The 12931-nt window shown below is 41.8% G+C and overlaps 1 protein-coding gene across 2 annotated transcripts in view; it reads right to left on the bottom strand.

The window, feature by feature from the left end:
- Positions 1 to 44: 44 nt before the first annotated feature.
- Positions 45 to 12931, bottom strand: part of TANGO2 (transport and golgi organization 2 homolog) — a 44333-nt gene continuing 31446 nt past the window's right edge. For both annotated transcript variants that reach the window (XM_063315956.1, XM_063315955.1), the window contains exons 6-9: positions 8599 to 8669; positions 4999 to 5152; positions 4303 to 4407; positions 45 to 3406 (exon numbers count right to left, since the gene is read on the bottom strand). In XM_063315956.1, coding sequence (XP_063172026.1) covers positions 3286 to 3406; positions 4303 to 4407; positions 4999 to 5152; positions 8599 to 8669 — 451 coding nt within the window. In that variant the 3' untranslated portion in view covers positions 45 to 3285. The remainder of the gene's footprint in view (positions 3407 to 4302; positions 4408 to 4998; positions 5153 to 8598; positions 8670 to 12931) is intronic.

The following is a 12931-nucleotide window of genomic DNA, read 5'->3' as shown; positions in this document are numbered from 1 at the left end:
CAACTGGGAAAGGGTGTGTTGGCTATCATGGCTCATCGGCTCTCTTCAAGAATTTAAAGGAGGGTGAGTCAGACACGTTAACAAGGCTATCGAGGACTAGAGGTGATGGTGGTTGTATGTTATATTCAGACCCTGTGTGTTTTTTGTAAGACAGGTTTGTCTCAAGAGATAATAAGTTATTAAATCTGTTAATTTTTCATATGTAAAGAAGTTCTTACCTATTCAAATGTTCATCACTATTGGGTGTCCCTGATTTTAAAGGCTTACAAGGAAGGGAGGATCAAATCTCAACCATGCATGGTTGTATATGCTTTTTTCACTTTTTCAGCTTCAATCTTGCTCTTTCAATTGCCCTCACTACACTAAAAAAAAAGAGAGGGGGGGGAGAGAGAGAGAGAAACTCCTCAGATGATATTGCTTCTCCCTTGGCTGTTTCTGTGATGCTGTTATGACCTCTTCCATTTTTATCTTGAGTGTGCGCCTAAGGCTCAATTCTTTAATAATTTAAAAGGAACATCACATCTGAGCCGTTTGCAGAATTCTTCCGCAATATTTTAGATATATCAATTATACATTTTAAAAACAACTGATCAAACAAGCTCATGTTGTGCCAACAATCAAGCTGTCATTTACAGCTAAACATGGGAAGCACAAAAAGATAATGATAACAGGTTACTAAAAGCCAACTGCACTGCTTTTATCACATGTTGGCAACTGCATATGGTATTCCAAACAATTAAAAGTATTCAGAAAGATCACTGGTAATTCATTACATGGGAAATTCCTTTTATATATAGAGAGAGGGAAGCTCTCTAACAGGAAAATGAAGACATGATCGGGTAGAATGGCTTATTTTCTACAAATTCACAGGTTGCAAAGATGAAAATCTTCACATCCGCCCTTCTTCTTGGGAAGGGCAACCTGGACAGCCAGAACAGCCCAACTCTTCAAATCCAGCCTTGAGTAATGCTTATTTCCTGATAGTCCATCCTCAATCATTTCCTAGCTGGGGACAAGATTGATAAGAACCAAGAACTGATGAGCTTCTCAAAGCAAGCTTGCAACACGGAGCCTGTAAGTGAAAAGCTCTTGTAAATGACATCCATACAACTCGAAGAGGGACATTCTCATATTAAAGGATGTATACTTGGGGTAGTTTACGGACATTCACGTTTATACACAAGGTTCCTGCTCGATGTGGCTATTACCGCAAGCCCTGGAACATCACCAGAACTTTCTGTGGCAAGCCTAACCTTACAATTACCTTTTTCTTGAACTCAAGGCCATCCTTTGCATTTACAGCCCTTTTCTATGCAGTCATAAAACAGAATTTGGCCCCTGGATATTGTAATGTGCTTTGAAATTGGCGTTCTGCTATGCCTGGTGTGCTGCCACCTTAATCCTAATTTCCCATCATATTGTACTGTAAGAACCCTTTTCGCTGGTCGCTACCAGGGCCCTGAAGATAGGCTAAGTCACTGATTAAATCTTCAAGAACCGTAAGGAAGGCAAAAAACCTTGGTGGTTTCAGCAATCTGTGGAATGCTAACTTGGGAAGAACATACGGCATGAGACAGGGGAATAAAACTCTGGCAATCCGTTTTTAAGTAACCTGCCTCACCCATGGGGTTTGCCTGGAGAAAAACTGGCTTGGATTTTAATATTTCTTGACTCAAGCACCTCCTCCAGGCTGTGGGCTGACAACTGGGAAGCAATCTAACATTCAAGGAATTACTTTAAGCTCTCCACAGCTGCAAGGGAGCATATTAAACTACAGGCAGTACATTCTCTAGTTAAATTGGCAATGCTGCCGCATAGCCTCACCATGGTGTGTTCATTTCCCACAAGAGCTGCCTCACTCTCCAGCTTTTCGTGCGCTCGTGCTGCATGGCTGGGTAAAGCCTAATTTGAGAAGCAAAGCTAACGGTGTAACCTTGAACGTATTGGTTCAGAAGTCCTACCGAGATCAACAAGACTGGCTTCAGAGAAAACAGGCCCAGGTCTGCAGCCTAAAATGTGGGCAATTAAAGCAATTGAGCAGTGCTTGATCCTCTACTTGCCTAGAGGACAAAGTGGCTTCTGGTGGGTGCAGCTATGAATCGTGACTGGAGAGAACAATGCAATCATATGCATAGCTACTCAAAAGGAAGCCTGCTTGACTTCAGCAGGATTTATTCCCAGGTAGGCGGATATAAAACCGGAACCTAAAGTTCCCCTTGGGGCATTGTCATCACCCAAGCAAGAATTTAGTCTGAAAAAGAGGCAAGCATTATCATCAGCCTCCCAAAGGGCCCAGGAATGACACAGCTGCCGTTTCTGCAACAAAGCCCCCACAAAAACACAACTTATATATATTCACACAACCCAAAATCAGCAAAGTGAGGCATTTAACTAAAATGGGAAATAGAGCCCTCCAGCCATACCCCTTTACATGTTTTTCCCCCTTTTCCTGCCTTAGAATCTAGAAAGGACATTGCTTGATCTTTAAAGGAATTCTTAAGAGTAACCCCAAGGAATTTTAAGTGAGCAAGATTCTTGACCAACGAGTTGTGATCAAGACGTATCGTTGATCAGTTCTTTCTGCAGTTTTAAAGAGGCAATGCTAATTAAAAGACAGTCATGCTTAAAACCAGGTCTTCTTGTGTTGCCATCAAAGGAAGGCAGAAACAATCCTGATATCAAGGATTCTCCATAGGCCCAATAACTGTGAACACACAGAATTTTTCCTATCCTTACACTTCTGCAGAAAAACAAATTCTATACCATCACAAATGCTTACAAGCAGCTAATGCCACTTGGTTAAAAGGTACAGCAGCACCAATACTGAATTATGACTTTTTTTTTTTTTAAGATTCACCCTATAATTTAATCACTTCGCTTTCCAGCTGTCCTCGGTCAAAGGCAAGGCGGAAAAATAGAAGCATACCGTACAAGATTATCCAGAGTTCTCTGCGTTTCTCATTAACAAGTGAAATAATTGTGGGGGTTTATGCTGAAGCAGATATGCAATTTTTTTCCCCCAAGATCGACACAGATCCCTTTGTGCAAAAGGTAGCCTGTTTTATTTTTAGACAGAGTTTGCTTTTCTATTTAAATTGTTCTGTTCTGGATTTTGCGGGGAGGGGGGAGTTTTGTTTGGGTTTTCCCCCCCGAATGCTACAGAGTTCTAGGCAAGGTTAAAGACTATCTGCTCTCTTTAGTTGTTTACTGGACTCTTCTCCCAGCCCTGACAGTTCAGAAGCTTCCCTTTACTTTATCTTTGCAATTCATTCAGAAGGAAAGCTGTTATATCTGCAGCTTAAATTGGTAAGTGCTCGTCTTCCATTGGTCAATATCAGCATTCAGCATGGTGCGTTCGGTGAATGTGACGTCTCCATCCCCATCGATGAGAATGACTGTGTTCGCTCTGCAAAGGGGGAAATTTATTTATTTATTGACACTGGCATTGTGCTCTGCTCTTAAAGACGCAAAGCAGTCAACCGCAAGAGATAACAACGTACACGTAACAATAATGCAACAATAGCAGTCGGATTAATAAAAGCTAAAAGAGTATAAAACATACATTAGGGTTCAAAACCACCCCTAGCGTTCTAAGTAATTTCTAGATGCTCTCCTAAACAGTCAGGATTTGCGCTATGGAAGGCCAGAGGGAGATGATTTATTTCCAGGACGATTAACGGAGTTCTCATGGAATCATCTTCAGGGATCCTAATTCTTCATTCATCTGTCTACCCGCTCCATCACGTAGCAAAAAGAGAAACAATTTGGAGGAAGGGAAAATTAAATATGGGATTGAAAATGATGGGGCAATTTAGATTCTGTCTCTTTGTTTTACACAGTAGAATTCAGGACCTTTGGCAAGATTTCACCCCGGATTATTTGGGTGCAAAATGCTTATTTTTAATACAGAAACAGAATAGAACACCACCATCGCCACAATCGACCCCTTCCGCAAAGAGGAAAGATTAAAGTCAAGGGTAAAATTCTCGTGTTCTGGCAACCTTAGAAATAAATTCTACCTGACAGCAACTGAGTTAACGCAAGGGATATTCCCTGTCGTTAAGCGAATCACATGGTTGTTAGGTGAACCATGTGGTTCTGCACTGATTTTGCTTGCCGGAAGCCGGCTGGGAAGCTCGAAAATGGCAATCATGTGACTGTGGGACGCTGCAACGGGCGTACATGCGAGGACCGGTCGCAAGTCAGGCTTTAGTGCCATCGTAAGTCCAAACTGTCACTAAACAAATGGCCGTTAAGTGAGGACTACCTGTAACTCAAACAACAGTGAAGTCTTTCTCTTACCTAGTTCCGTAACCTGGGCAACGAACACACAGAGCTGCGTACTTGTTTAGGAATGGGAGGACGTAATCCTTTCCCTGATCCTCCATTGCAGGGTCCGGCAGCTGACTGGACAGAAAGAAGCCAGTTCAGAGATTATGTAACTGAAATTCCCCACTTCCTGTGCTTAGATGGGTATTTATTGGCGCAGTAGTAATCCTGAAGTGTAGTTGTTCATTGGAGACCCCAGTGTGTTGCCCTCAAGGAAGAGTCCAAAATGCAAGCAGGTCTATGGATAGGTGCTCATGGAGAGCGGCAGGAAGCTTGGGTTCATATCCCTGATCAACCATGAAGTTCACAGATGATCACAAACCATTCCAGTCTCCCTATTTAAACAGTGCACCATGGACCAGGTCAATCCTCTAAGCAAATATCACTTTGATGGATGACATGGTACCTTCTTATGTGAACCTGGCCAAGGTAAGATGGGTCAGTCTGTAGCAAACACATGCACTGTGTGCTAAATGTCCTAGACTCTTGTTGGGGACAATGCCACCACCACCCCTCGACTAAGTCAGTTTGTCAGTCAAGGCAAGGCAAGGGAAGTTATGACTCTCCAGATGTTGATGGCCTACAACTCCCAATATCCTTGACTGTTGAACATCTGCAATCACCAAGATAATGGTTTTAAGCAAAGCGAGAGAAGACATGGAGCCTTACGGGTCCTGGTTATTCATCACTTTAATGAGCTCCTGAACCAGATCTTCCTTCTTGAGGTTCTGACTGTGCCTGATGACATCTGTAAAAATCTGCTTTCCATACTGAAGCTTCTTCCATGGCGTATCCAGCAGAGAATTGCTCAAGCCGTATATCCCTGCATGGTGAGGTGAAATCTATGTTCAGGCTTTTTCCAACAAAACAAGAAGAACCTGCTTCCCTCGGTGACAAGTTCATGACATGCACAAAAAATGAGCTCCCTATGTTTGAGCAGAAACACAGAAACTGGCAAAATTGTTTGTCGCAGCCCAACTCACTGTGGGCATTACCATTGCCATTTTACGTAACGCATGCATGGTGGCTACACCTGGATTCAATCTCAAAGCCAATCAGAGTTGGCCACAGAATGAAAAACAAAGCCGGGTTAATCTCACCCCAAACTGTGATGGCTGAACTATTTTCTCCCTTTGAAACTATATGAATCTGCATTAATTGGGGCAAATATTACGGATACATTATACATACAAGTCTATGGTTTAAGCAGATCACTTCAGAATAATGCATGGAGAGATCTGCAGTGGTCACCAATGTTTTTTTAGGCACAATTTAAGATGTGGGTTGTGATCTCTACAACCCTATGTGGCTTAGGGCCTGGCTGTCTGTGGGACTGATTCTTAGGACCGTGCAAAATTGATCTGATTTCTCAAATACAAATGCATCCAAATCAATTGGCACCAATGTGTTTTAGGAACCCAAACTGGATTGAACAGAACCAGGTCTGATTTGATTATTACTTGGCCCTCCACTTTCTCTGCTCAGAACCTACCTCTTTAGCTATGTTTTTTTCCCCAGTTTGAATGTTTATCATTAACTGTTTGATCAGATTTTAACATTTTAAAAAACTTTTGTTTTTAGTGGTCAGCTCTGAGCTGAGAGGAACAAATCAAACCAAATAAATAAAAAAAATAATAAGTTTCCCAAATCGCAAGACAAACTTGCAGGGATGGGGAACCTACTGATCTCCAGATGTTGCTGAATTTAAATCCTTTGCCAACATGGTGAATCGTGAGGGGGTGGTAGAGATTGTGGTTCAGCAACACATGAAGGTCTGTGTGTCTTCCATTCATGAAAAATATAGGAAACTAAAATGTTAGGATAGAGAGAAATTCTTGTTAAGCCACTTTGAGCTTACAGGATAAGAAGGGATATAAGCTATATAGCAAAATATGTACTCGCTGATTTTGATTAGGAGAATGAAATTGTACGAAATATATCCTAGCTAATCTGAAAGGTCTACTGTGTATGTTTGGAAGACTTGCAGAAAAGGGATATGCTTCAGTGCGATAACTAGGCTTCATTATCCAGAGAATTAGAGCTTTGGCCACAGATAAGCTGTGAAATAAAAGCCGTGACGTCAAGTCGGATGCCACAGTATAGTATCACAAAAATCAGTTTGCTGGGAGCAAAATATTGTAAGCGGAAAATGCTAATAGCACATTCACAGCTATTTTACCCAGCAAAGGATTTATCACGGTTTAATCAAAGAATTCCCTGGCTTGTTTTATTAATTCTGTTTTCATGGAGGCCCCACATATATACACAGTGGAAGAAGCAGTGCTGCAGAATGACAATAGTGCTTCTCTCAATGCAAGCTCTGCCTTTTGGGGTTGGGTGTGCAATACTGTGGTTTGTGTTACAATGCCATGCTGCTGCTTAAGTCAGTTGCCCCACCCCCCGGCCTCCTGAAGATGCCACTGGGTCCTCACGCGTGTCAGCCCTTCAGGGTAGATCAGGCCAAGAAGCAGACTTCGATTAAGATTGGCTATAGGAACAGAATCTTGCAAGTCTGAACATGCTTCCCTTCCTCCCTCTTTTACGTTCATGTGAACCGGGGGGGCGACTGTCTGAGAAGTTTTGTAACCCTCCCTCCTCGTAAGGGCTTAAGCCAGGTCGATCTACTTGCCTTGTTAATGGATCTTCCCTCGCTCCGTCAAGATTCTCCTCTTTACTCTCTACAAGGTGTCACTGGACTACAATCTCCATCAACCCGAACAAAGATACGCTGGCAAGAAGGGCTCACACTCAGTCAGACTAAGGACTGTCCATCTAATCTCCTTCTTTGCATCCAGCGGACATTCAGTTCTGCCAGCACTCGCCCGTAGTGCCCCAAATCCTGAGCTCTTCATCCTGCTGGTACCCGTGTTCCTACGTAGCTCCTTAATGCAGTTAAGTAGTTAAGACAAACCCGTGGTTGAAAAGCCACTGGAAGCTTGAACCCAAGACCAGGGCAGGCAGGAGCATACACTGCTAGAAATCTTAATTATAAAATACTAGTTCTAAATTGTAGTTTAATTTTTTTTAAATGCAATTTTAGATCATCTGGCCTGAGAAATTTCCAAGGCGGCCAAAATTTCAAGGGAACTTGAGCAAAATTTCAAATTCTTGCCTGAAGTCCTGTGTGTTCTTTGGAAAGGACCCCAAAACATCTCCTGATTTAGCAGCCAGGTGAGGTTTGGGCTTATTATTAAAATAAATGAATCCAGTTAATTTTGGAATTTCACAGATGCCATCAAGAGGTAGTGTATGTGCTACATTGCTGACTGCCACTCTATAGCTCAGTGGACAGCCTCGCTGAATGAGAGTAAATTCCTTTTATGGTTTAGAGAATAGATTGTAACATACCTTACGCAGGAAAAGAGGTAAATAGCTTATCAATTGCATTTTATCCCTTCCAAATGCAAAGAGGTTCCTTAACAGTTCTCAGCAACCATGGGGCTGACAGCCAATCTCTTTTGTACTTCTCTCCTTTTTTCTCTAATACCCCCCTGGATTTCTGGACCACAATGCAAAAAATAAGCATGAGCTGTGCAAGTAAGGAAGTCAACTGTTCAGCATCAGCTCTTCTCCCAGTTGAGACCTTGCTTCACAGAGAATGTGAAGTGGAAAGCCCAAGGACATCACTGCTAGATCCTTTGTGTCCCCCGTTCTTGCCCTACTGTTGTGTGCTGGGGGTGTGCGTAATTGACCACTCTTCTTTTAATGCTGTATTAAAGCACAGGAAGTCACAAGTAAGAACGCTCGGCTTCTTCTTTTGAAAAGATGGCATCACCTCATCTTGAATTCTAGAAGGTAGCTCTCAATGAATCCCAAATTAATTGTTTTATGTTTTTTTAAATGCCGGAAATATAAAACAAATTTATAACAAATGACCCACTGGAGCCATTTACCCCAACGGTGGCTAATGTGCTTGCTTTCCCCAACTGGTTGTTCTCCAGACGTGTTGAACCAACAGCTCTCATAATTCACATACAGAAAAACCATCAGCAACTACGCTAACAAGTCTCCCAACTTGCATGCCATCTTGAAACTTAAACACCGAAGTTAATGAAATGAGTATTAGAAACAGAAGTCTTTCTAGATTTTAGTCAAAAGTTTGGAACAAGTAGCTAGTCCAAGTCTGGCTCTCTCAAAGCATGACATTTCCCTTCAAGCTTCAGCACCTTTGCTTCATTTCTGTTATCATGGCAAAACACAAATGCAGGTATCAGCCACATCATTGCTTTAAATAAATCAAGGTACCCATTGTTTTCCGATATAACCCACCGGGATTTAGGAAGACAGGTTCGGGGTCTCCTTTGTTTCCGTAATAGCAAATTACATCTCCCTTAGTGGTGCTAAAAGATAAAAATAGAAGAAAAAAAAAAAGAGTTCTCCTTGCAAAAAATGGCAACTCAAATCTTTGATTAAGCTCTCATTTTTGTGCAATCTTCAACACAGCAAGACTTTCCCCCTCTGTTCAGAAATCAGCAAACTATTTATTTTTTCATAAAGTTAATCAAATGAAATTTCTGCAATAGAGACACTCTTAAAAGGCTAGTTAACGAAAGGGAGGGGAGAACTACAGCACAGAATATTTTTATGTATTTGCTCATACTAATCTGCTTTTAATTACTTAAAAAAACACTTCCGAAATTAGCAACTAAGAGCAGGATCTGGCGAGGGAAGTCTTCTGCTGGAAGGTGGGGGGGGGGGTAGACATGGAATTTATTTTTTTATTTATTCCCCACATTTCTTCACCATCTTGCCAAAGCGACTCCTTACAAACTGCCGTATAGCAGCTTTGGTGTTTTTCTGCCTTCAGAGAATTTTTAAAAAAGCAAATTCCATTTATCCAATGAGAATTTGATTATTCCCCTCCTAACACCTCAATCCCCAATATTAGAAGAGTCCAAGATGGGTCCAACATACTGAAATTAGCACAGTTTCTTGCACCAGCTACATCTGTTGGTTATTAATGTTTTTGTACACATTTCACTGAACAATCCCATAGAATATTCCAATCACATCTCCTCATTGTAAAAACCATGTCTGCTACTTTCATCCTCCTGGGATAATCACCAACTGTATCCAAAAGCCAATTAGATTAAAAAAAAAACATACAGTACCACAAATAGGAATCAATTTCAACATACACCTATGGAATTAAGGGGGGAAAAAACCAAACTAACGAACAACCCAACCTTTACTGAAAGAACATGCTGTAGAAAAAAAAAGTCCGTCTGCAGAATATACCTATCTGTATAGATGTGCATAATAACTTCTCAGCCCCGAACAAATGAACAGTTAATTAGTGAAATATATGCAGTGGTGTGAACTAGACATCCATCTTTGGCACCATAAAACCTGCATGGAGACATTAACTAACTCCCTACTATTTGTTGAACTTAAATATTACAAAGGCTCAGCTTAAACTCTGATTTTCAGCTAGCGTAACGGTAAGTCCAAAATGCACCTTCTCTTTTTCGCCAGCTCTCCATGAACCACAGGTATATTCTTGGCTACTTTTAGACCACAAGTTGGGGCTGTGGTGGGACAGCCAAGATTATAGCAAGAGGAAGCTATGCCAGCTCAAAGCAAAGGATTGGCTTTAATGGAAGAAAGACCAACTAGAGTCTTGGCAACATGCATCGTGAAAACCTGGAAAAGAGGTTTTGCAAGCAAGCAAGCAGATGCTGTTAACACATCAAACTCAAGCAGAGGAAGAGGGAAACCAGGACTGGGTTTCTCCAAGCACCTCAAGCTTTCACCAAAGCAAGGACAATATTGCAAAGCTGCCGATAGATGGCTCACACTTATCAGCTTTCAGCCTTCCAGCGCAGAAAGTCATTTCCTCAAACACATCTTGGTTTGCTGGATCCCAGAATGAGAATATATCATTTGCTCAGGAGAATCACTTATTATTTATGGCAGTAAACCACTTTGCCAGCTGCTGATAAATTGAGCCAATCTCTAGTTGCAATTTTTATAATATGCAAGCTTTCCTCAACCCCAACTCTCTGTGTTGGATAGAAAAATAACCCGCTGCAGAACTATTTTTTTTAAGTGATCATAGGATGTTTTTACACAATAGCAGGACAAGAATTTCCCAGCATTCTGTTTTGTTAGTGAATGGAGAATATACAACTAAAAGGCTCATGAGAACAATGGCAGGCTTAGTAAAAATTATTACTATTTTCTTAACCAAGCCTGTGTTAACACACTGGGAGCTCAAGGTATCAGCTCACACCTGAAGCCTAACAAGCAAAATTACAGTTTATTCAGCTATTTATAACCTAGTGTCTGTAACCCAAACCCTTCTGCATTTTTCCTGGCTCAAGAGGAACTAATATTTATCCATGCTTTTAATTCTTCTTTTGGTATTTTTAAACAACAAACAGTGGCGATTTTGGCACTTAGCAATTCAAATCCTTCTCATATTGTTAAAATCATTTAAAATACTTTGTTTGTTATGGCTGGTTTCTCAATCAATGGTATACTGAGCACTAATTATACAACCTTGGTAATTCCTCTGTCCACTTACTGGACAATACTTTTAATTTTTAATTAATTAGTTAAAAAAAAAAGAAAGGAGATACTGATGTCACATGGCTGTACTAGTTGAAAAGTTCCCTGGAACCATAATTTTTAGTTTAAGCTACCAGTATAGTCCTATCTTGCCATTGGAATTCTCCCTCCAGCCCGCCTCTGCAATTATCTCAAATAGCTTGTTTCTGTGGTTCAAAACATAAACTAGAGGTACAAATCTGGCTTATTCGTCTGTAAAGCATCAGGGAGTATCCAAAGGCTTGCTTGTGGAATTTGCTATTCCTATTTTTAGGAGCTGAATTTTCTACTTCTTTCTAGTCTGTCTTTCTCTGCCAATCAACTACTGGCTGTGTGATGAGCTTTTGGGTTCTCACCATTCTGAAGTTCCTGATTCCCTCCCCCCATTTTGAGAGAGCTAAAAGAGGCTTAATGTGGGTTTAAAAGAACAGTAGAGGAAAAAGAAACTCTCTACTGTCCATATCTGGTGTCTGTGTGTGTGTGTGTGTGTGTGTGTTTCGTACCATTGTTAAATGCAGCTCCTAATCACATAAAAGATGCCCACCTCTTTTCTGGGGAAGCTTGCACTGCTCACCAGGATAACACCTGATATCAACCATCCTGTAAAGATCTGTGTTATTTAGAGTACTCATTTCCTAACCCGGCCAACTTCTTTGCATAACACATTCTCCAAACGACTGCTCTAATTTTATCAGCAATCACCCTTGGTCTTCCTTCACCGCACAGGCTGTAAAGTCAATTTAAAAAAAATAAAAAGCCGAATCCACCTGCAGAAATGCAAGAAAGGTGAATGGAATTACCAGGGGATTCAATTTGGAGGCGGTCTTACATCACAATGTCACCCACGTTGAATGGCTACACCAGGCCAAGCTGCTTTCACACATGATACTAAGCAACGGTTTGTTTTTACATCAGATTCGATAAACGCCAGTTGACTGGAGGTGCAAAACGTACCAAGCTATAAACTATGGCTTATAAACTACAGTGGCTGTGTTCACATTGTAAGTTAAACTACTGTCGGCCCTTCGAGGTAGACCAGACTAGGAAATCAGTCATGCAGGCCAACACTACTTTTATTATAAGGTTATAGTAACAGAAGCTTGCAAATCTGAATGTGCTTCTCCCCTCCCTCCCTCCAAGTAGGGAGGGTCTTGCCTGAGATGCTTTCTCGGATTACAGTTCTATCCTGGACTCAGTTTCTTTTATCTGACTGTTGTCTCAGCTCTTCCTCCTGTTCCTCAAGATTATTCCTTCTGCCCATTACAACTACACACATATTATGCTAAGCCATTATATGGTTTAACACTGACTAAAGTTTGGCATCTGCTCTCCTGCTAAGGTTTAGGACCTTTGGCCCACATAGTCCCTCCATCTTGGCTATAAAACTTGCCAACTTAACAAGCCCCCTGACCGTGACCACATCCCTTCCTTCTTCCTGTTTTTGGAAGTCCCTGGCTTTCTCCACAGCTTTCTATCCTGTTTAAGTGTCTGGGAACCCCTTCCCTTCCCCATTACCCTACTGTTTGGCTGGATGGGATCACTGGAGTAAAATTCCAACCCAGGCAAAGGGCACCACGTTAGGGAAGAAGGCTCCCAACTTCCATTTCCCAAGTTTTGCAACCTTCTTGCCACAGGGCAAAGATAAATGCTTACATCCAGTTCAGTGTCGAACTCAAAGCAAGATTTCTGCCTCAAAAGAGAAGCAAACAGCTCAGTGCAGAGAGCCAGTTTGGTCTAGTGGTTACGGTGCTGGGCTAGAAACCAGGAGGCTGTGAGTTCTAGTCCCGCCTCAGGCATGAAAGCCGGCTGGGTGACAGTGGGCCAGTCCCCCTCTCTCAGCCCAACTCGGTGCAATGTGGACTAGCCTCCTTGTGGTGCACCCTGGGCAATGTGACTTGTCACAGCTAAATAGTCTATACATCTGGCTGCTGGACCTCACAAGGATTTCCCAGCAAGGGGTGGGGGGTGGGGGGGAAAAGCAGCATGAACTCCAAACTGCTATGCAATACAATTAAAAAAAAAAAAAAAGCTCAGGGCATACTGTGGGGTGGGT

Source organism: Candoia aspera, chromosome 15 (assembly GCF_035149785.1).
Source record: "Candoia aspera isolate rCanAsp1 chromosome 15, rCanAsp1.hap2, whole genome shotgun sequence".
NCBI lineage: Eukaryota > Metazoa > Chordata > Lepidosauria > Squamata > Boidae > Candoia > Candoia aspera.
This window is presented reverse-complemented; position numbering and strand designations above follow the sequence as displayed.